Raw genomic sequence first — 20,380 nt, forward strand, 5'->3', positions numbered from 1 at the left:
GGGTGCTGAGACTCAACATTTGAGGGCCACCAGAGGACTGAGGATAAAACAACTTGTGTATATTTCTAAGTACAAGGTGATAGGATGTGATTCTCTAAAAGGACAAGCATTTTTGGAGTATTCCTCACCACAGATTTCAAAAGCTGAAGAAAAGTCTCCTTGATTTACTGTTTTCCTCCTATGATTTGGGATTTGGAAGCTGCTATGAAGGGGGACAGAAGGAGCCAGCTGTACTGGAACATCTCTGCTTCACCTTCTGGGTCACCCTGATGCTATGTATTTGACCATGTTTCCTGGTACAAAGAGTCCTTTATATTTGGATTCCTTATGAGCCAATTTTCTTGAGGGAAAAAAAAAAAAAAAAAAACCCGAGATTGATGAGTTATTCCTCTCTCCTGCTCCAACCCCCATTCTGTGTTCTAGCCAGAGGAAGACACACTTATTTTTTACTCTTCAATCAAGGCCTCCTTGGCCATGTTCAGGTGTTTGCTTGTGCCATTTCCTTAGCCCTTCCACCTCTCAAGGCCCAGCTCGATTGCCATTTCTTCCAGGATACCCTCCTCGGTGCTTCAGTTGGGATTTATTAGCATCCACTTTTCCTCTATTCTTCCCCTGCCCCAGCACTTTGGGTGCTTTCCTATCACAAACCTTTTTCTGCTGATTCACATCTATATCCATTTTCCTAAGGATCCAAAGCTTTTGCAGGTAGTAACCATGTCTTAGTCATATTTACTAAGCCAGTACACGGTATCTTGCACCTAGGAGGTATTTACTTACTTAAATTTTGTGAATGCATATATGCTCTGTATCTGATCTTTCTGCTTCTTACCTTTCTTTTTTTCTTTTTTGGAGACGGAGTCACACTTTCTCATTTAGGCTGGAGTATAGTGGCATGATCTCAGCTCCCTCCGCCTCCTGGGTTCAAGCAATTCTCCTGCCTCGGCCTCCCAAGTACCTGGGATTACAGGTGCCAGCCAATATGCCAGGGTAACTTTTGTATTTTTAGTAGAGACAGGGTTTCACCATGTTGGCCAGGCTGGTCTCGAACTCCTGACCTCAGGTGATCCACCCTCCCTGGCCTCCCAAAGTGCTGGGGTTACAGGCATGTGACACCATGCCAGGCCTTCCCTCTGCTTTTAATGGTTGTTCTGCTTGTTCTTTTTTAGCAGTTGCCCTTGCTCCTCAGTTGTGGCTGAAAGGCAGTATCCAGTCCTGGTCAGTGATCATATAAACAGATCTTGTTACCATTTAGGCCAGATGGCAGGGTTTCATGTCTATACCCAGAACATTTATCATCCTTTGATTTCTATAACAGCCATCCATCTATCTATAATCTAGCTAGCTGGCTAGCTACAAGCTAGCTATGTATAGTGTCACTAGCATCACTGCAGGATTGTTTCAAAGAGAGAAATTCAGATTAAGTCAACAAAAATTTTAAAAGGGAGCTATTGAGTATTTCAATTATTCTTTGTCTTGAATCTTTTGCTACTTGTTTCTTCTCTTTTTTAAATATTAGAAATCCTTTTTGGGACAAAATACCCACTTGAAAATAAAGAAAAAAAAAGAAATCCTTTTATGGGGTCTATTCTTATGAATAAAAGAATAAATTACTCCTTCAGAGAAGAGCATAATATTTGAGTGACTGCAGTACATCTTACCTTTAGAGCAGTTGGACATAAAAATACTATATTATGTTCTTTCTAGAAGTAAGTTGATTCTTACCTGCCGATAAAATCAGGCATCCTCTCCCCACATCCGTTAAGATGTTTACACAGGACTGTGTTGACAAACAGTCATCCAGGCCTGAAGGAAACTCAGTGATATGCTAAATTATTGAGAAGACCTGTGTCTCCTCTACTTTCCTTTGTCTTGTTTTTTTTCAAATGTGAAATTTTTATAGAATATTTCACATCTTTTCAAATGTGAAATTTTTATAGATAGAAAATTTTAAAAATAGAAAACTAGCACTTACCAAAATTAAAACAAATGTATTCTTATGTAACACTTTTTTCTTAAAAAAAAAAAAAAAAAAAAAAATCCCCAAATGCCCAAACTTGCTTCTTCCATCTATTTAGAAAATCATAACCCAAGGGGAGGAAAACATCAAGCTGCTTCTGGCCGTTGGTTTTCAGCTCCCGTTGCTTTAACTCCAAAGGACACGTCTGGATCCTGGCCACCATTTCCTATCACTTCATTTAGTCATTGTTGTTTTGACAATGCCAAACCATGATTTGCTTTTCCATGCATCACTTGCTTTTGTCTCTTACAATCATGTTAATAACAGGGCTTATTATTGACGAGTTCATACTTAGTCTGTTAATTTGTAAATGTCAGAGGTTTCTGTGTTAATTTATTTAGAAAACTGTAAAGTTCATTTTAAATATCAGACTTAAAATTTTTTAAATTATTTTTACATTAAAATTAAAATTATAATTCTACACTTTCTGCAATAAGAAAATCACTTACTTAACTGCTTTAAAACATGGCTCTTTAGCTTGAATAGTTATAGCTCTTTATTAAGGTTGACATACAAGAATTTTGCTTTGTTCTTCAGTTATTTGTTGAGTACCTACTATGTGCAAGACACTTTCCAGGGGTTGGTGTGGACTGGGAAACATAATAGGTCTGGTCTCTGCCTTTTTGGTTCATGATCTCATGGAGGAGACAAAAGAAAATGTTACCAAATTATGAAATTGCAGGTGATAAATGTGTGCTATCAAAAAGTGAGTGACAAGGGAACCTAGTGGGATTGTCAAGAGAACACTTCTTTGAGGAAGTGCCATTTAATCCCGGGACAGGGAGCCCTAGGGTCTATTTCAAGCAGACAGAACAAGGCCTATAGAAGCCCTGCCTGAGATGGGATGGAGCCTGATGTTTTTGAGGAACCAAAAGAAGGGCTGTATAGCAAGTGAGCAGAGAGGAAGTAGAGCAAGACTGAATGGCATAGAGAAGATTGAGATCTTGCACGGCACCAAACACACAAGATTGAAGGTCTTCAAGTAAAGGGTGATCACATTCATGTGTTAAGAGGGCTACTCTGACATTAATGTGGGGAATAGAATGAAGGGCACTGTCATTAGAAGTCTTGGCCAGGTGCACTGGCTCATGCCTGTAATCCCAACACTTTGGGAGGCTGAAGTGGGCGGATCACAAGGTCAGGAGTTCAAAACCAGCCTGGCCAACATGGTGAAACCCTGTCTCTACTAAAAATACAAAAAATTAGCTGGGCATGGTGGTGGGCTACTCAGGAGGCTGAGGCAGGAGAATTGCCTGAACCCAGTAGGCGGAGGTTACAGTGAGCCGAGATCACGCCACTGCTGCACTCCAGCCTGGGTGACAGAGCAAGCAAGACTTCATCTTGGGAAAAAAAAAAATAACTCTCTACAATGCTAAAAATTTTTATATCTTCCCTGCCCAATATAGTGGGCAAGGGCCACATCTACCTATTGAGCACGAGTACAGCTGAGAAACTAGACCCTTTATTTGATTTTAATTATATTAAGTTGAAATAGCACATGCTATAAAAGTGAAATCAACAAATCAGATAATTGGCAGGAGCTAATGGTAGCTTGAGTCAAGATCATATTGGTGAACACAGAAAGAGATGGATTTAAGAAATACAGAAAGTAATATTAGTGGAGTCTGGTAGCTCACTGGAAATGACAGAGAAGTAAAGAATGACTACCTGATTTATACTGTATGCAGATGGTAAGATGAGGCCACTGCAGAAGAGAAGGTGGAGGAAGAAAAGATAATGAATTTCCTTGTAACCCTATTCAGTTTTAGGTGCCCATGTATACAGACATCCACATGGAGTTGTTGGGTAGCCCCCAGGAGAAAAATTGTCTTGATAGCAGTTTAAATACTGAATTGATTTTGTGTAACTAAGTCAACAAAGGTTTTATCGTTAAAAATAAATTAGGTTTGATGTATGAAACTTAAAAGACTATTTTGTTAATGATCAAATTTTCTGAATTCTAGGTACTATGTTTCAAATAAATTGTGTTTGTTTTTGTAAGCAAATATGCTTGAAAAATAAAAGTTAATTCGAGCAGTAAGCAAAAGAATACCCTAGTGTTACATGGTAGAGTGCAAGCAGATCCAGATAGGAGACCCTGCGTGGGCTGTGGGATCCATAGTGCTTACCAATGCTGTCAGCACATTTAGCCTCTGTAAGCCTGATTTTTCTTACTCTTAAAATGAGAATACCTATTCTACAGTTGCGAGATTATTGATGATGCATGTAGTAGATCTGGCATGATAATGGCAGTGGAGGTGGACTGTAGGAATGGAGTATTAGGAGGAAAATCTTCTTCTGCCCTATATTCTTTCTGATGGCCCTTGTCCCATAAGTATTTGACCCTTCAGATTCATAGCACTAGAAAATAGCACAAAGACAGTGCATCACGTCTGTAATTCCTGTTCTTTGAGGAGCCCAGGTGGGAGGATCACTTGAGGCCAGGAGTTGTAGATTAGCTGAGGCAACATAGTGAGATGCCATCTCTACAAAAAATTTTAAAATGAGCCTGGTTGTGGTGATGTGTGCCTGTAGTCCCAGCCACTTGGAAGGCTGAGACAGGAGGATCACTTGAGCTTGGGAGTTCGAGGCTATAGTGAGCTATCATCATGCCACTGCACTCCAGCCTGGATGACAGAGTGAAATTAAAAATAATAATAATGGCAAGAACCTGAGGAGCTTCTTATTTTATTACCAACCACTTTTTTTTTTTTTTTTTTTGAGACGGAGTTTCGCTCTTGTTACCCAGGCTGGAGTGCAATGGCGCGATCTTGGCTCACCGCAACCTCCGCCTCCTGGGTTCAAGCAATTCTCCTGCCTCAGCCTCCTCAGCAGCTGGGACTACAGGCACATGCCACCATGCCCAGCTAATTTTTTGTGTTTTTAGTAGAGACAGGGTTTCACCATGTTGACCAGGATGGTCTCGATCTCTTGACCTTGTGATCCACCCGCCTCGGCCTCCCAAAGTGCTGGGATTACAGGCTTGAGCCACCGCGCCCGGCTACCAACCACTTTTTAAGAAAGATTTGCTAATACTCATAGCTTTGCCAGAATTTTATGTCATTCAGAACTAAAGCAAATAAAATGTATTTAAATATATACTATGAACATTTTAGTTGGGTATGTTTCACTGGAAAACCAGATTTTTAGAATTAGGGGTGATTACATATCTTTTATCTTCCATGTTTACAAAACTACTGGTAATTATTTAGAGTATGTTACATTAGTTAATAGCCCATCTGCTCATTTCAGAATATCTTTCTGAAAATGAGAGATTTGTTGGAATTTCAATGTAACAGTGATTTGCAGTTGACATAGGGTTGCATCCTAGTTGTTAATGTGATATTGCTGCATTATCTGAATTAAAAGCTGAATCACTCTAAAATTCATTTCCCTCCCTTTCCAGATCATGTATCAGTTGGAGGACTTGGAGACAGCTTCTATGAATATTTGCTGAAGGCCTGGTTAATGTCTGGCAAGACAGATCTGGAAGCTAAGAAGATGTATTTTGATGCTGTTCAGGTAACCCAATATTTAAACCACCTTTGCCACTCAACTGTAACTTATAACTTATATATTAATAAGATTTTAATGAATAAGTAGTATACTACATGAATGAGTTACAAAGTATTTCCAGTTAGGTAGAGTTCAGTATTTGCTAATATCATCATAAGAATAGTGATCATATTTGATGTTTATTTCTAATAAGGCAGTTCAAGTTTTTGCATGGTTTAAACCTCAGTTAAGAGTCACATATCTGAAAAAGTCATATTCTTTCATAAATATGAATTCTCTCCTTAGGACCACAATTTAAATTATGTGGGGGAAAATCCTGAATTTGTATTCTGACAATTGCCTAAGTTAAAATTGCCCAAGATGGCAGACAGTCCCAATGGATACCTCCCTGTGAAGTAAACTTGTCCTCAGAGATATATGGATAGTATTCTAAGGAAATCCACACATAAAAATCTGAACAAACTCATATTTCAGAGAAGATCATTAATAGTATCAAAGGTTCTTTACAATGGAGGAGAAGTAAGAGGCAGTAGTTGTGTTTTGAATTGCCTACCGTGTGCTAAGCAGTGTATTAGGTAGCTCCTTTAAATGAAATTGTGGAGTTGGGTTTTTTTTTCCTCTCACAGTACTCAAGATATTACTCACCCAATTTTACAGATAAGGTTGCTGTGCCCTCAGAGATATTACATATTGAACCAAAATTAAGATTAAAATTTGTCTGTATCAATATGTGTTCCTTTTAATTCATCCACTGTGGATTTATGTGTAAGAATTTCCATTCTACATTTAAATCGTTTACCAATTTGCAGGCAGTAAGTTAGTAAGGTAAGTTAGAAACCACTTAAAGTCTTTAGGAGGAGGCCAGTATAAAAGTGAACTAAGAAACATCTCCAGTTAAGCCTCAATCAAAACTGAAAATAAATTAGAAAGTAAATAAAGTCAGGAAGAAAATTATTTTATCTAAAATACTTGAACTTGTACTCATTAGGAACAGAATTTTTTAGTGGAATCAGGTGCTTTTGTGATTGTTTTATGTGGTAACTCACATATATTCTTTTAATATTAATTATTATCAAGGCTTCTCAAGTAATGTAAAATAGTGGCTCAGCTCTCAGAAAAGTTTTATTTTTCTTGACAGCTTAGAAACTTTTTTTAATAATCAGAGTGTTGATTCATAGGGAAAAATGGAAATTTGTAGTCCCAGTGAAGTAGCCATTGTAAAATTGGTCTTTCTAACAAGAGGTCTAGGCCTCATTTTGACATAGGCATACTTATTTATTTAAATATAAATGCAGCTTGCTTTGTTCTGGTTAACTACATTGATTATGACATTGGTTTCCTTTACAAGTCTTCACTACTTCATATGTAGGAACCAGAAGTGCCTTAGTTAGAACATGGGCCTACATTTGGCACAACCTTTATAAAGGCACGTGATTAACATCAAAAGCAAATTAGCATATGATCCACATGGCCTCTTTTATATTTTTCCTCATTGCTATGAGGTTTCAGATTTTAACCTAGGGAATTCTCCGTATTTTATAGTTTCCATTCTGTCATCTTCTAATTACCATACTGGCAGACATTTTAATTAATCTTAAACTGGCCCTCTAAGGTCTTGATGTTCCAAGAAAGACAGCTTTAAAATATTATTTGAAATATTTTTCTCCTAGTTCCTAAAACCATACCCACACAACTTTTAGTATATTGGATTTAGACAAATCATTGACAGGAAAATCCATTAAGAACAAATAAAGTCAGAGTGATTCTGGCTTCTCTTAATAGTAAAAGCTAATTTTTAATCCATTGTATATTTTCAATTTAGAAAGCAAAGCTAGAACAACTAAATTTCTGTTGTGAGAAGTAGGAATGTCTTATATAACAAAGTTTCTTTCTGCTAAGTTGTACTTTAGAAGATTATTGTTATCAAAGGGAGGATGCCATACATTATTGTTCTGGACAGTTGATGACTGAAGATACCGTTACTCTGTTGTAGCTTCAAGTAGATTTTGGAAAGCATTTATCCCAGAGTGGTATGTTTTATTTGATTATTTTAATAACAATATTTTGAGCTTTCAACTAGTTATCATGGCCCTATCTGGAGACAACAGTAGGAACTCATGGTGGTAAATGACACCTGGGCAGATGACTTATCAGACATTTACGATTCTGAAGGCTTCATCAAACTAATTTTTTTAAATCAATTACAGAAGGATTAAATCACAAAATGTATAATACTCTTTTTTTCTAATCAATTATCTATAGCTTTGACACAGTTTTTTCAGATCTGCTAAAGACTATTTATCCTTCTTTGTATTTATTTACATTTTCCCATGGCCACACAAAACAATTGCTTTAAAAGTCTTGGAATTTCATTGTAGATTTGTTTGTTTGTTTGTTTGTTTTTCTTTTTTCCTAAGACAGAGTCTCGCTCTGTCGCCCAGGTTGGAGTACAGTGGCGCAATCTCGGCTCATTGCAACCTCCGCCCCCCAGGTTCAAGCAATTATCCTGCCTCAGCCTCCCGAGCAGCTGGAACTACAGGCGTGTGCCACCACGCCCAGCTAATTTTTGGGTTTTTAATAGAGACAGGGTTTCACCATGTTAGCCAGATGGTCTCGATCTGCTGACCTTGTGATCCGCCCGCCTTGGCCTCCCAAACTGTTGGGATTACAGGCGTAAGCCACCGCACCCGGCCTCATTGTAGTTTTTATTAATAGGTAGCAACTTGGTCTGAATCATGCCAGAAATAATACCATACTTCATTTAGAATCCATAACAGGGTAATAATGTTTCTCTAATTTGTGCTCAAAAGCTATTACTCTTGCCATGTAGAAAGAATAATTTCTTGGGTGATGAACAAGTATCTGCTTGAAAGACTTTATTGCAATTTGTGTTATGAGAAGTATAAATAGCTAAAATGTTCAGTTGCATAAAATAAGAATGAAATATTAATGTAATAACTAAACCATCAATAACATTAGCTTAACCACAGTTAATGAGCACAGTAATATGTTCATTTATTTCTTCCCATCTTGGTTTCATTTGTTTATTTCCAATAAAGGTAGGAAAGGTTTTAGCTTCCTATGTATTCATTTTCATTCATTCTTCCCTATCACAGGTTTTTTTCTGTGCCTACTATTCCCAAATGTGCTTCCTAAAAAATCCCTCTTTTTTGATAGCAGTGTACAGGTATAGATGCAGTCATATCCTTTTTCCTTTTGTGAAGTAATTGTGGGGCAGCAATGAAAGCATTTTCTGTTAGAGTAATTGGAAATTAGCAATGCCAAACACTTTATTTTTGCTTTTTAAAATACAAGGCATATTTTATTTCTCTGTCTAGTTTAAGAGAATACCAACAGACCCGGGATAGAAATAAAAGATCTTTTATATATCATTTTTATGAACATTGTCATTTCTCCCAAATTTAAAGATTTTTAATTTTTAAAATATTAATGAATAATATTTATTCATTATATAGTAGCATGCTTTTTAATAGAATTATTAGGGAAGAACTTGATTCAAGTGTCACCACATTGGAGATATAAATGATAATTAGAAATGACTTTTACCAAGTGCCACTTGCAGCAGTGACTGCTTCATAAACAAAATCTGACCGAGTCCTCTCAGGAGATCCTGTTGTTCTCATTTATGGATTAGGATGCTGAGATTTAGGGATATAGTAAGCAAATTGTCAGCTCCCACAAGTCACAGATAGTGTCAGAGCTGGAATTAGAAGCCAAGTCTTCTGGCTCCAGAACACCTCTTTGCCACTCTATTTTGTTATCGCTTCAAGCCTAAGGCAGTGAAAGGAAGAGTTCTGCCACCAGCCTGGATCTCATGCACAAATATGCTGTGTTCTCCATCCACCTTAGGGCCTGGGCTTTGTGTTATTTCACCACTTGTGGAAATGAAAATGTACCAAATCAACTATTACCACTGCACCAGTGGCCTGTTTTGAGGAAGGGGAAAGTTTTTTGAATATGAGGAATACAAGCGTTTGGTCACAGAACCTAGCAAAACCAACTGTGCAGGCCCAGCAGTGTTGATTCTGACTAACCAAGCTAATAAGGCATAAACTAGAGGAGGAAGACAGAAAGCGATAGCGTATAATTTCAGATTGAATGGATTTGTAACACCAAATTTAGATTGTGAGTTATGTTTTATTCTCTTTTTTTTTAATGATTGAGGATATTTTTAGTATAAATTTAAAGAGATTACAAAATATTAAAAATAAGTGTTTTTTCCAGGCCATTGAGACTCATTTGATCCGCAAGTCTAGCAGTGGACTAACTTACATCGCAGAGTGGAAAGGGGGCCTCCTGGAGCACAAGATGGGCCACCTGACCTGCTTTGCAGGAGGCATGTTTGCACTCGGGGCTGATGGAGCTCCTGAAGGCCTGGCCCAACACTACCTTGAACTTGGCGCTGAAATTGCCCGTACCTGTCATGAATCATATAATAGAACATGTGAGTACCTGTTATTCTTCATTTATAGTCTATTCCCACATGCTTTGATTTCATGCAGTTTTGTCATTGCTGCCATCAAAAGAATATCCACTCTGCCTATGAAACTTAATGATCATGATTAATGATGGAACCAATCCGTCACAGATACTGAGGGATGACTGTAATTTGTAGTTTCATTTAAGTTATGTTTTTATTTTAAAAGGCAATGCTTTTCTACCTAAAAAATACTTACCCTGAGTTTGCCAAGAAACAAAAATCCAGGCAATAAAGGGTTAAAGCCAGCCTAATTTACTGACTTCTACTTTTGCCAATAACATTGGGCAAGGGCCTCTATCCCCCTGCAAAGAGAAACAGCATGTTATAAACCATTATTAATCTTCTTCACATCCCCCATGAAATAGATCATGAATCCCACTCCCTTCTTATAAAATAGGAATTTGAAGCACAAAGTGTAAATAGCTGGCCTTTTGTAACAAACTTACTTAGGATTGTTAATCACTAAGTTTTTGCCTAACTCAAATGATATTTCATGGTGCCTTGAACCTGCCTGGTGGGTGCTCAATAAATGGGGGTTAAATGGAAAAAAAAAAATTGTGCTATTTCCTAAAAGGGACTCTTTTAGATGAGTTTTACAATTTTTAAAGTATATGAATATTATATAGTATATGAAGTTTATAACTCTTTTTTAAAATGACTATTTTGACATCTCTCTTCAATGTTGTTAAAGTACAGTCAGACCCTTGTATCCCTGAGTTCCACAACCACAGATCAGAAATGTTCCCCAAAAATGGATGGTTCTGTCTGTACTAAACATGTATAGACTTTTTGTTCTTATCTTTATTCCCTAAACAGTACAGCATAACACCTAGTTACATAACATTTACACTGTATTAAGGATTATAAGTAAACTCGAGGTGATTTAAAGCTTATGGGAGAATGTACCTAGGTTGTATGCAAATACTATGCCATTTTACATAAGGGACTCAAGGATCCATGGATTTTGTTATCCTCAGAGGGTCCTGAACCAATCCCTCATAGATACTAAGGGATGACTGTATTTTCTAGTTTCATTTATGTTATAGACTCTAAACACTGTCCAGGAAAATAACCCTTATTCACTCATTCCATGTCCTTTAGTTATGAAGCTGGGACCAGAAGCTTTCAGATTTGATGGTGGTGTTGAAGCCATTGCTACAAGACAAAATGAAAAATACTACATCTTACGGCCTGAAGTTATAGAGACTTACATGTATATGTGGAGACTGACTCATGATCCAAAGTACAGGAAATGGGCCTGGGAAGCCGTAGAGGTGATGTTTTAATTTGCATTTTTCTTATAGATAAATGTCGTAGTAAAAAATGTTCAGCGATACCTATAAATCTAGCTTACCAACTTTTATATAATTTTTAAAGCTTCAACCAGGATTTTTTCCACCAAGGACTGTGTAATTTCATTGAAGTCATTTTATATGCCTGGCTTCAGCTTATATAACATTGATACAGATATACCTACTGATAGACTTAGATATTGAAGAAGATAACTAGAAAGGCATAGTCTAAAATTAAGTTCCCATGAATACAAAAATGATGATCCCTTAATCCCACCTAAGCGTTATTGGCAGCTCTCGGATATTCACCTCTGTTTCAATAAACCACTATATGTTTTTTTCTGTCTATGGGCTTTAAAATACTAATATATGCTTTTACTTAGAGTAAATAACTACTTAGATCTAACTTTTAGAAAGCACTTATAGAAGAATTACTTTGTAGAAGGATATTCCTTCGCTAGTTTCAGGTTTCTTTGAGTATCTTTAAGCTTTCCATGTGCCCAGTGTGTTGTTCTCATTGCCTTTCACCTCTTGGGTCTTTTCCAGTCGAGGATGGTATGTCTCCTTCCTAACTAATCTAGTGAATGCTTTGCGTGCCGAATGCCTGAGGAAGCGCCCTGCAGGATATGCATCTAACAATGTCTGTCTAATTGTGAGAGTTATATTCCGCAAGGAGTGGGAGGGAATTCAGGGGATAAGAACAAGTCAGTGCTTTAATTACACTCTCATTCTCTAGCACTCTTTGTTAGAAAGTTAGCTGTCTTTAAAAACTGTCCATAAGGAGTGACTTCTCTCAGGAAATCTAAAATGAATATTGCCTTTGGTAAAATTTAACTAATATCTTAGGAAGCCATTGGTGAATCTTGCTTATTATCCTCTTCATTTAGTATGTGTCTTATCATTAATCATCAGTCATTTTAAATAACAGCAATTCTCTAGGCCTCTTTGAGGTGGGGGGGCAGTTCTATTACATTTAATCAGTAGTGATTGTAATTTCTTTTCATTTCTGGTTTTTTTATCTGGAAAAAAATGTTAAAATTGAGGCTTTTCTATGCTTTGGTGATAGGGAATTGTTTTGGTCTTCAATTGGCCAGCAAATGAATTGAGTATCAGTTGAAGTTGAGAATATCAGGAATAATGTATTCTTTCAAATCTAAAACACCATAATTATGTAAGAAGCATCATCATTTTATATACCACTAAGAAAAATAACCAACAACATTATGACATCCATTTTATAGATGTTAGAATGTGCAAAATGTATGGCAGAGAAGGGATCAAAAATAGAAAGTAAGCAAATCCACATTGCTAGGTGGGCAGGATGCTTTGGTTTGCTTTGTTCTTCGGGGCGGGGGGGGTTGGTAGTTTATGGGATTATAAGGTTGGTTTATGTGTTATGATTTTTATTTCTTGTCAACTCTTTGACCTAATATATGACCTGAAATCATTTCCCTGTGTCACAACAATGAGGCCTCCATTTTGGGGGTGCCCCCAGTAACCTCTGCTAGAACCTGAACTACAGTGGTGAGCAAGGAGTGCTGTAGGATCTTGCATTTTTTAAACCACAAAAACCCAGGACTTAGAAGGCATGGCCGCACTTTTCTCCCACTGTGTTACGCCCCCGTGGCCTCCTGTGTTTCAGCAGCAGCCCCACATATGCTGGCATCTGCAGCACCTCCAGCACTTGGCTGTTCTGACACATACCTGAGACCACAGCTGGAAACCATGTCAGGAAAAGAAGGTGGAAGAGCTTTTCCCTAACCAGCTGGCTGTGGTCTGGGAAGTGCTGGGGAGTTAATGGTTTTCAACTAAGGAGGTTTTGGAGTTGATGGATAGCAATCCCAGTTTTCTTTCTTTCAAGAATCATTCTGGAATGCATGCTACATGGTTCTTACAGGAGTGAGCCTCGTTGCACACAGTTGAAACTTAATGTAATTCATTTGCCCTTCTGCCCCGTTTTGCTCTTCCCGCTTGCCCACTTCCTGATGTCGCCTCCCTGATAGACTTCCTGCATCCTGTGACCAACCTTTGTCTCATGCTTTATTTTTAAGGGAACCCAAACCGAAACAGGGGGTCTTAAAAATCACCTCATCCAGCTTTCTACTTAAAGACAAGACTCCCCTCCTTATCTTTGCAAGATAGCTCTTCCTCATCGATGCAAGGACTTCACAGCAAAGGGAGATGTATCACCTAATAAAGTAATTCATTTCCATTTTTAATGGTTGAAGGTGTTAGAAAGTTATTTATTTTGAAGCCACAATTTACAATGTTCTGTGCTCTGTAGGCACCGGAGGAAAACATCTCCCATCTACATTTCAGCTCCTCAGTTATCTGAAGATAGCAGGTTCTGCCAGCTCCTCCTTTCCTCATCCATCCATCGTTTCCTTTGATTTTCTTTTCCTGGCATGGTTTCCAGCTGTGGTCTTTTAGGACTGAGCAGTATGTCTCAAAAACCTCTCTTCTTCTTTTTGCAGTGTGATTTTTCACAGCTTATGGTCCAACTTGTTCTTTTAGTAGATTTATATTTAAATTTTTTTAAAACAACAACAAACTGGCTTGTATTGAAATTATTTTCAGTGTTAGCTTCTCCATTAGCTGCTGTTGAGTCACATCTTCTTTGCATTCTGCCTTGTTTCACCCATACTTTCAGTTTGTAAAGTACTTGTAAGCCGTCTTCCTATCTTCTAACAAAAAGCACTCCCTTCCCAGCTATCTTTCACTGATACACTTGAGAAACCTGCTTTCCATGTCTTAATTAAATTTCTAATAATAATGTCAAATAAGATATGAAAAGGTATATAATCCAGCAGTACAACACTAGACAGTTCTTTTGTGGGTTAACAGCACTCCATTAATCACTGGTGTTCAAGCACTTGTGAGTCTGCCTGACAGAAACAATATTTAACTGATATTTCTTTTCCTTTTTCTCAAAAGTGTCATGAAGGCCAGGCATGGTGGCTCAAGCCTGTAATCCCAACACTTTGGGAAGCCGAGGTGGGAGGATGGCTTGAGGATAGGAGTTTGAGATCAGCCTAGGCAACAAAATGTAAAAATTAGCCGGTCATGGTGGCACACTTTTATAGTCCCTGCTTACTCAGAAGGCTGAGGAGGGAGGACCACTTGAGCCCAGGAGTTCAATGTTACGTTGAGCTAAGATCGCACCACTGCATCCCAGCCTGAACAATAGAGCGAGATTCTCTCGAAAATTAAAAAAAAAAAAATGAGAAACTGACAAATTCCTTCCAATTAAATATCTGATAACTTACAGTATGAGCTTTATCAGGATATTAATTATATATTAACATAGATTATATAATGTCTCAGCTGATCTATGGTAAAGGATAAAGCCTTACATAGGGATTTGGGATTTTTTTGGCTTCAGGTATTTTTTTCGTAGTTTCAGGTTTGCGGGTTTTGGTTTTTTGCACAGACATTTTTCTTTGGTCTAACGTTTTCCACTCAGACATTTCAACTCTCAGAAAGTGACTTGTCTTCCTCCTTCCTCCTCCTGCCTCCTCAGGCTTCATCCTGTTTCCAGACTTTTTGATTTTTTCCAGGTGTCTGGTTCTCTGTGTTCTACCCTTGAGTTCAGACCACAGTCAAGTAGACAGCCTTACACTCCATGGATCAGCCGTTTATATATGTGGTAGATAAGAGAATGCTCTTCTGTCCTCACAGTAATGCTTTCTGACTTATGATTTAACTCATGATGCTCACTATTTTCTTACCTACCCCCCACTCCAAGTATAAAGCATAATCACTGGAGGGTCAGGTTTGTCTTTCATCCTTTGTTTAGAGCTCAAGTTGAGGAGGGAGACCCAGGCATTGGGGATTCCCTCCCCGCTCTGTCACATCAGCTGGTGCCTCCTGAATCTCCTTCCTGAAAACAACAGGCTAGGCCTTGGGGAAACTTCAGAAGGCACTATTTTTACTTAAAGCAAGATCAAACCAGAAACCTTTTCACATGTGAGTCCTAAAACTGTAAACCAGAGCCCTTTCATATGTAATTCCTGAAACTGTGAACTGAAACCCTTTCGTATGTAATTCCTAAAACTGTAAACAGAAACCTTTTCACATGTGAGTCCTAAAAACTATGAACCTAAGATTCTTCCATGTATAACATCTAAAGTATAAGCCTATATAAAGGCTGAACCTCCCTTTTTTAGCGGAGTTTGGCTGTTAAGCACCTATGCCACCAAAGCTCCCAGCTGAAATACATTCCTTCCTCCTGTATTCGGTGTCCGAAAGATCCTTTCCCCTGCCGCTCCTGCTACAAAGTCACCGTAAGCATTCTCATACACTGTTCTCTGCTATTAGCACATCCCAGTCAGCTAGGATCACTAATAATAGAAGCATTTACTCAAAACCAAGGTGGTCCCTATGCCTAGAGGCTGAGAGTCCGAAGAACAGATTGTAGTACAGTGATGATCTGGTTACGCTTTGCCATTCAAACACATGACAACTTCCACTGTTGAGATGCTGGTAGAATCAGGCTGTTATAAGGGCCCAGGAAAGCTACTTGTCCCAAGCTTCACATTCCTAAAGTCTTAAAATCTAGACTTTTACATGAGGGGAAAGGGGAGGTTCTTTGGTGATTTTCCTTTTTAACAAAAAAAAAAAAAATTTTTTTTTTCATTTACTAAAAGCTTCAAAAACTGAAAGTGGCTGGCCCTCTCTAAACCTCCAAAAGCCCTTATTACTGTCTAAGCGTTTCCTCCTCTTGTTTTATCCTCATGTACAACCCCATGTTGAGAAGAAAGATGCTGCCTGGGACATGGAGCTTCTGGGGCACTGATAAGGGGGTCTCCAGCTGGAACTTGGCCCACCACTCAAAAATTTTGACTGTGTTCTTGAATACTGTAGTTTACCCCAAGAGGACTTGTGGGGAACAAGAATGAGAGGGTGAACTAGAAAGAAACGTGGTGGGCATTGTCCACCCCAAAAGCAACTCCTCCTATTTAACAAAATAAGGAGCTGAGAGCAGTTTCCATGGGGAGGAGAAGTGGCTATTTATCATGGCTGGCCTTCTCATTGAATCATCAAAAACCTCAAGGGAACAACTAAGAAAAGGTTTTTGGATTAAAACCTATTTAAACAAATTTCTGGAAATGGGGTTTCCCATAAAAAGCTTGCCCATTTTTTCTAAATTCTGATTTTTTTTTCCTTTTTTTAGCAAATAATTTTTGGCTCACTCTATCTGGTTGACTTTTTATCAAAAATAAGAGGAAGGAAAAAAATAATAGGATTTAAAGTTTCTTTCTTCATGCTCATCCTCCATTTGACATACTGTCTAGAACTTAGAATTTAATTGAAGCATCTGTTTTTAAGTTGATTGTTCTTATTTTCTTGGGGGCTTTTTAAAAGTATGAAATCATGAGGCATTTTCTTTATTTTCTTTATTCATGTGGCCTGCTGGTCAGATTTTCTTTAACCAGGTAATTAAATGCTTCTCCTCACAGTCCCTGCTCTCTCCCTTCTGTCCTCCAGCCTTGATGTGAAAAATCAATAACCTCATTATCGGTATCTGCAGATGGGAGCTGAGCTCTCAGTGAAACATCTCTGCTCTTGAGAATCCATGGCTGGCATTTGCTTTCCCTCACCTCTCTTCTGAGCTCTACATTCTTAGAGCCTTGTTTTCCTCCAAAATCCTTTCTAGCCAGAGAAGATTTTTCTCAACTAATATGGCAAGATCTATGCCTTCCATCTTTTTGGTAGTTGGATTAAATGGAAGAAAAATGGGGTACAATTATACATGTAAAACAAAAGAGTATGAAATTATGATTCATAGGAGAAAATTTAAAAATAAATGAAAAATGACATGAGAAACTAAGAGTAAGTTTCTCTTGTTTATATTTTCTTTATTTCACTATAAAATATCTTAGGGTTTTAGTCTTAAGCTTTGTTATTTTTGTCTAGAGTCAAAATATTAGAACCAGATTGCAGATGGCAATTTTCGTACGATGGAAATTTTTATTTGACCATATAATTAATAGGATTAGTAGGATGTGATGAGCAGAAAATAACTTTCCTAGAGATGAATATGCCTGGTAACTAGCAGAGCAGCAAATGTAATTTCAAAATATAAACAGGACAAAAACCAGCTCAAGATGAATTAAAGACTTAAACATAAGACCTGAAACCATAAAACTCCTAGGAGAAAACAATGGGGGAAAAGCTCCTTGACATTGAGCTTGGCAATGATTTTTTGGATTTGACCCCAAAACACAGGCAACAAAAGCAAAGAAACATATGAAACTACCTCACACCAAAAAGTTCCCTACAGCAAAGGAAACAACTAAACAAATGGTGACAAAAATATGTGTGAACCATGTATCTGTAAGGTATTAATATCCAAAATATATAAGGACCTTACAATTCAGTAGTAGAAAAACAACCTTATTTTAAAATGGGCAAAGGATCTGAAGAGACATTTTTCCAAAGAAGACCTATAGATAGCCAAAAGTGAAAAGATGCTCAACATCACAAATCATCAGGGAACTATAAATCAGAACCACAGTGAGATATCACTTCACACCTTTTTAAATGGCTGTTATCAAAAATTCAAGAGATAATCAGTGTTGGTGAGGATGCAGAATAAAGGGAACCTTTGTATACTCTTGGGGGCAATGAAAATTGATGCAGCCATTATAGAAAACAGTATGGAGGTTTCTCAAAAAATTAAAAATAGAGCTACCATGTGATCCAGCAATCCTAATTCTTGAAGTATATCCACAGAAGATGAAATCAGCATCTCCAAGAGCAATGTGTCCTTCTGTGTTCATCGCAGCATGATTTACAATAGCCAACATACAGAAACAACCTAAGTGTCCATCAGTGGACGAATAGAAATGTGGCGTATATACATGATAAAATATTATTCAGCCTTAAAAAAGAAGGAACTCCTGCCATTTGTTACAATGTGGATGAACTTGGAGGACATTATGCTAAGTGAAATAAGCCAGACACAAAGACGAACACTGTATGATCTCACTTATATGTGGAATCTTTTTTAAAAAGTTGTACTCATAGAAGCAGAGAGTAGAATGGTGGTTACTAGGGACTTGGAGATGGAGAAAAGAAGAAATAATTGGTCAAAGGGTATGAATTTTCACTTAATATAAGATGGGTGAGTTCTGGAGACTTAATGTGTAGCATGGTGACTACAGTTAGTAATAATATATGATTAACTCTCAAGGGTTCTCAGTACACACATGAAAGTATTTAAGATGTGAGGTGATGGATATGTTAATCAGCTTGATTGTGGTAATCATTTCACAGTGTTTACATATGTATATCAAAACATCACGTTGTACACCTTACAATACATACAATTTTTATTTGTCACATGTTGATAAAGCTGCAAAAAAGTTAAAGAAAAATAGAAACAAATAAAGAAAGCGGGCTCTGGAAAGGGAAAAGAAAGCAAAAACAGCCAACTTAGTGGTAACCAACAAAATGGAAGGCAGATTGGTTTAGGTTGATACCTAAATGTTCATCCTCACACTGCCCAACCCATCTCTTTTCCAAATATTCATTAAGTTCAGACAACTACAGAAATGTCGGATCATTTCTCTCTAGAGAGTTGTCAGTGGGGTCATCCCATCTACTTCCATACTAGACTAAAGACATGTTTTTTAGGAATAGATCCCAGTCACATGTCTCTCGCTGTCTTTCATTTTCTTCTTTTAGCTCTGTTACCAATATCACTGATGAGTCCCCTACAATCAATTTTCCAAAAATCAGGTATTCTGACTATAGTAGCGGTATTCTAATTTTGCTCCAGTACAGTTTCTCAGCCAGCGGTTTATGATCCCAGTCAACATTAGCAATCTCTGTAAACTAGGGATCAGCAAACTCTTTCTGTTACGAGCCAGACAATATCAGGCTTGGGGGCCATCCAGACAGTCTCTGTTGCATCTACTTAGCTCTGTCATTGTAGTACAAAAACAGCCACAGACAATATTTAAACAATATGGCTGTGGTTTAATAAAAGTTTATTTACAAAAATAAACACTGGACTGCATTTAGCCTACAGTCCATACTTTGCTAAACCCTGCTCTAGACCATAGGAGGAAATGGTAAAACTCAGTGAAAAATTGTTCCAAAACTAAAGGTAGAAGTGTTTCAAATTAGGTATTAGTGTTTCAAATAGTCCATATGTTCTATGACTTCATTTTTAATTTACATTTAGTTTATGGTTTTAAATTTTTTCCTAAAATTCTAACAAACTTTCATTTAATTTGAATCCAATTTTTAAAAAATAAATTTTGGCTGGGCACGATGGCTCATGCCTGTAATCCCAGTTCTTTGGGAGGTGGAGGCAGGCAGATCACTTGAGCCCAGGAGTTTGAGACCAGCATGGGCAACGTGGCAAAAGCCCATCTCTATAAAAAATTAGCTGGGTGGGGTGGCACATGCCTGTTGTCCTGGCTACTTGGGAGGCTAAGGCAGAGAATCGCCTGAGCCCAAGAGGTAGAGACTACAGTGAGCCATGATGGTGCCACTGTACTCCACCCAGGCAACAGAATGAGATCCTATCTCAAAAAAATAAGTCTTATCTGAACTTGGCAATCTAATAATAAAAATTAGTGACAATCAGTTTACTAAATTGTGACCATTTTTTCCCCTCCTTTGTAATTTAGGCCTTGGAAAGCCATTGCAGAGTGAACGGAGGCTATTCAGGCCTAAGGGATGTTTACCTTCTTCATGAGAGTTATGATGATGTGCAGCAGAGTTTCTTCTTGGCAGAGACACTGAAGTAGGTGAAAATTATTCTAAAACCATGTGGCTAAGGTACTTGGACAGATCTTTGTAGACATCTTTATCATGAACACATTCAAGTAGTGTCAAGTATGACTGACTAAGAATATCAGGCATGGCTATAATTGCAGGCGTATTCTCAGTAACTAGGTTCAGTGACTTGGTACTACTAACACCAAAGCACTGAGTAGCTTCTTTACCCCATGGTAATGAGTGTAACCCCTCAGGGTTTTGATATATTTTACTCTGGTATTTTACTCCATGTTTCTAAATAAGATAAATGGAGACATTGAT

General features: G+C 37.8%; 1 protein-coding gene across 1 annotated transcript in view; it reads left to right on the plus strand.

Moving 5' to 3' along the window:
- The window catches only part of MAN1A1 (mannosidase alpha class 1A member 1), a 181,296-nt gene that overhangs the window by 158,047 nt on the left and 2,869 nt on the right, over positions 1-20,380 (plus strand). Inside the window, exons 9-12 of the mRNA XM_032274918.1 lie at positions 5,424-5,539; positions 9,779-9,998; positions 11,136-11,308; positions 19,969-20,084. Coding sequence (XP_032130809.1) covers positions 5,424-5,539; positions 9,779-9,998; positions 11,136-11,308; positions 19,969-20,084 — 625 coding nt within the window. The remainder of the gene's footprint in view (positions 1-5,423; positions 5,540-9,778; positions 9,999-11,135; positions 11,309-19,968; positions 20,085-20,380) is intronic.

The sequence above is a fragment of the Sapajus apella genome, unplaced genomic scaffold (assembly GCF_009761245.1).
Source record: "Sapajus apella isolate SASKATOON/1434 unplaced genomic scaffold, GSC_monkey_1.0 scaffold6, whole genome shotgun sequence".
In the NCBI taxonomy this organism is placed as follows: Eukaryota; Metazoa; Chordata; class Mammalia; order Primates; family Cebidae; genus Sapajus; species Sapajus apella.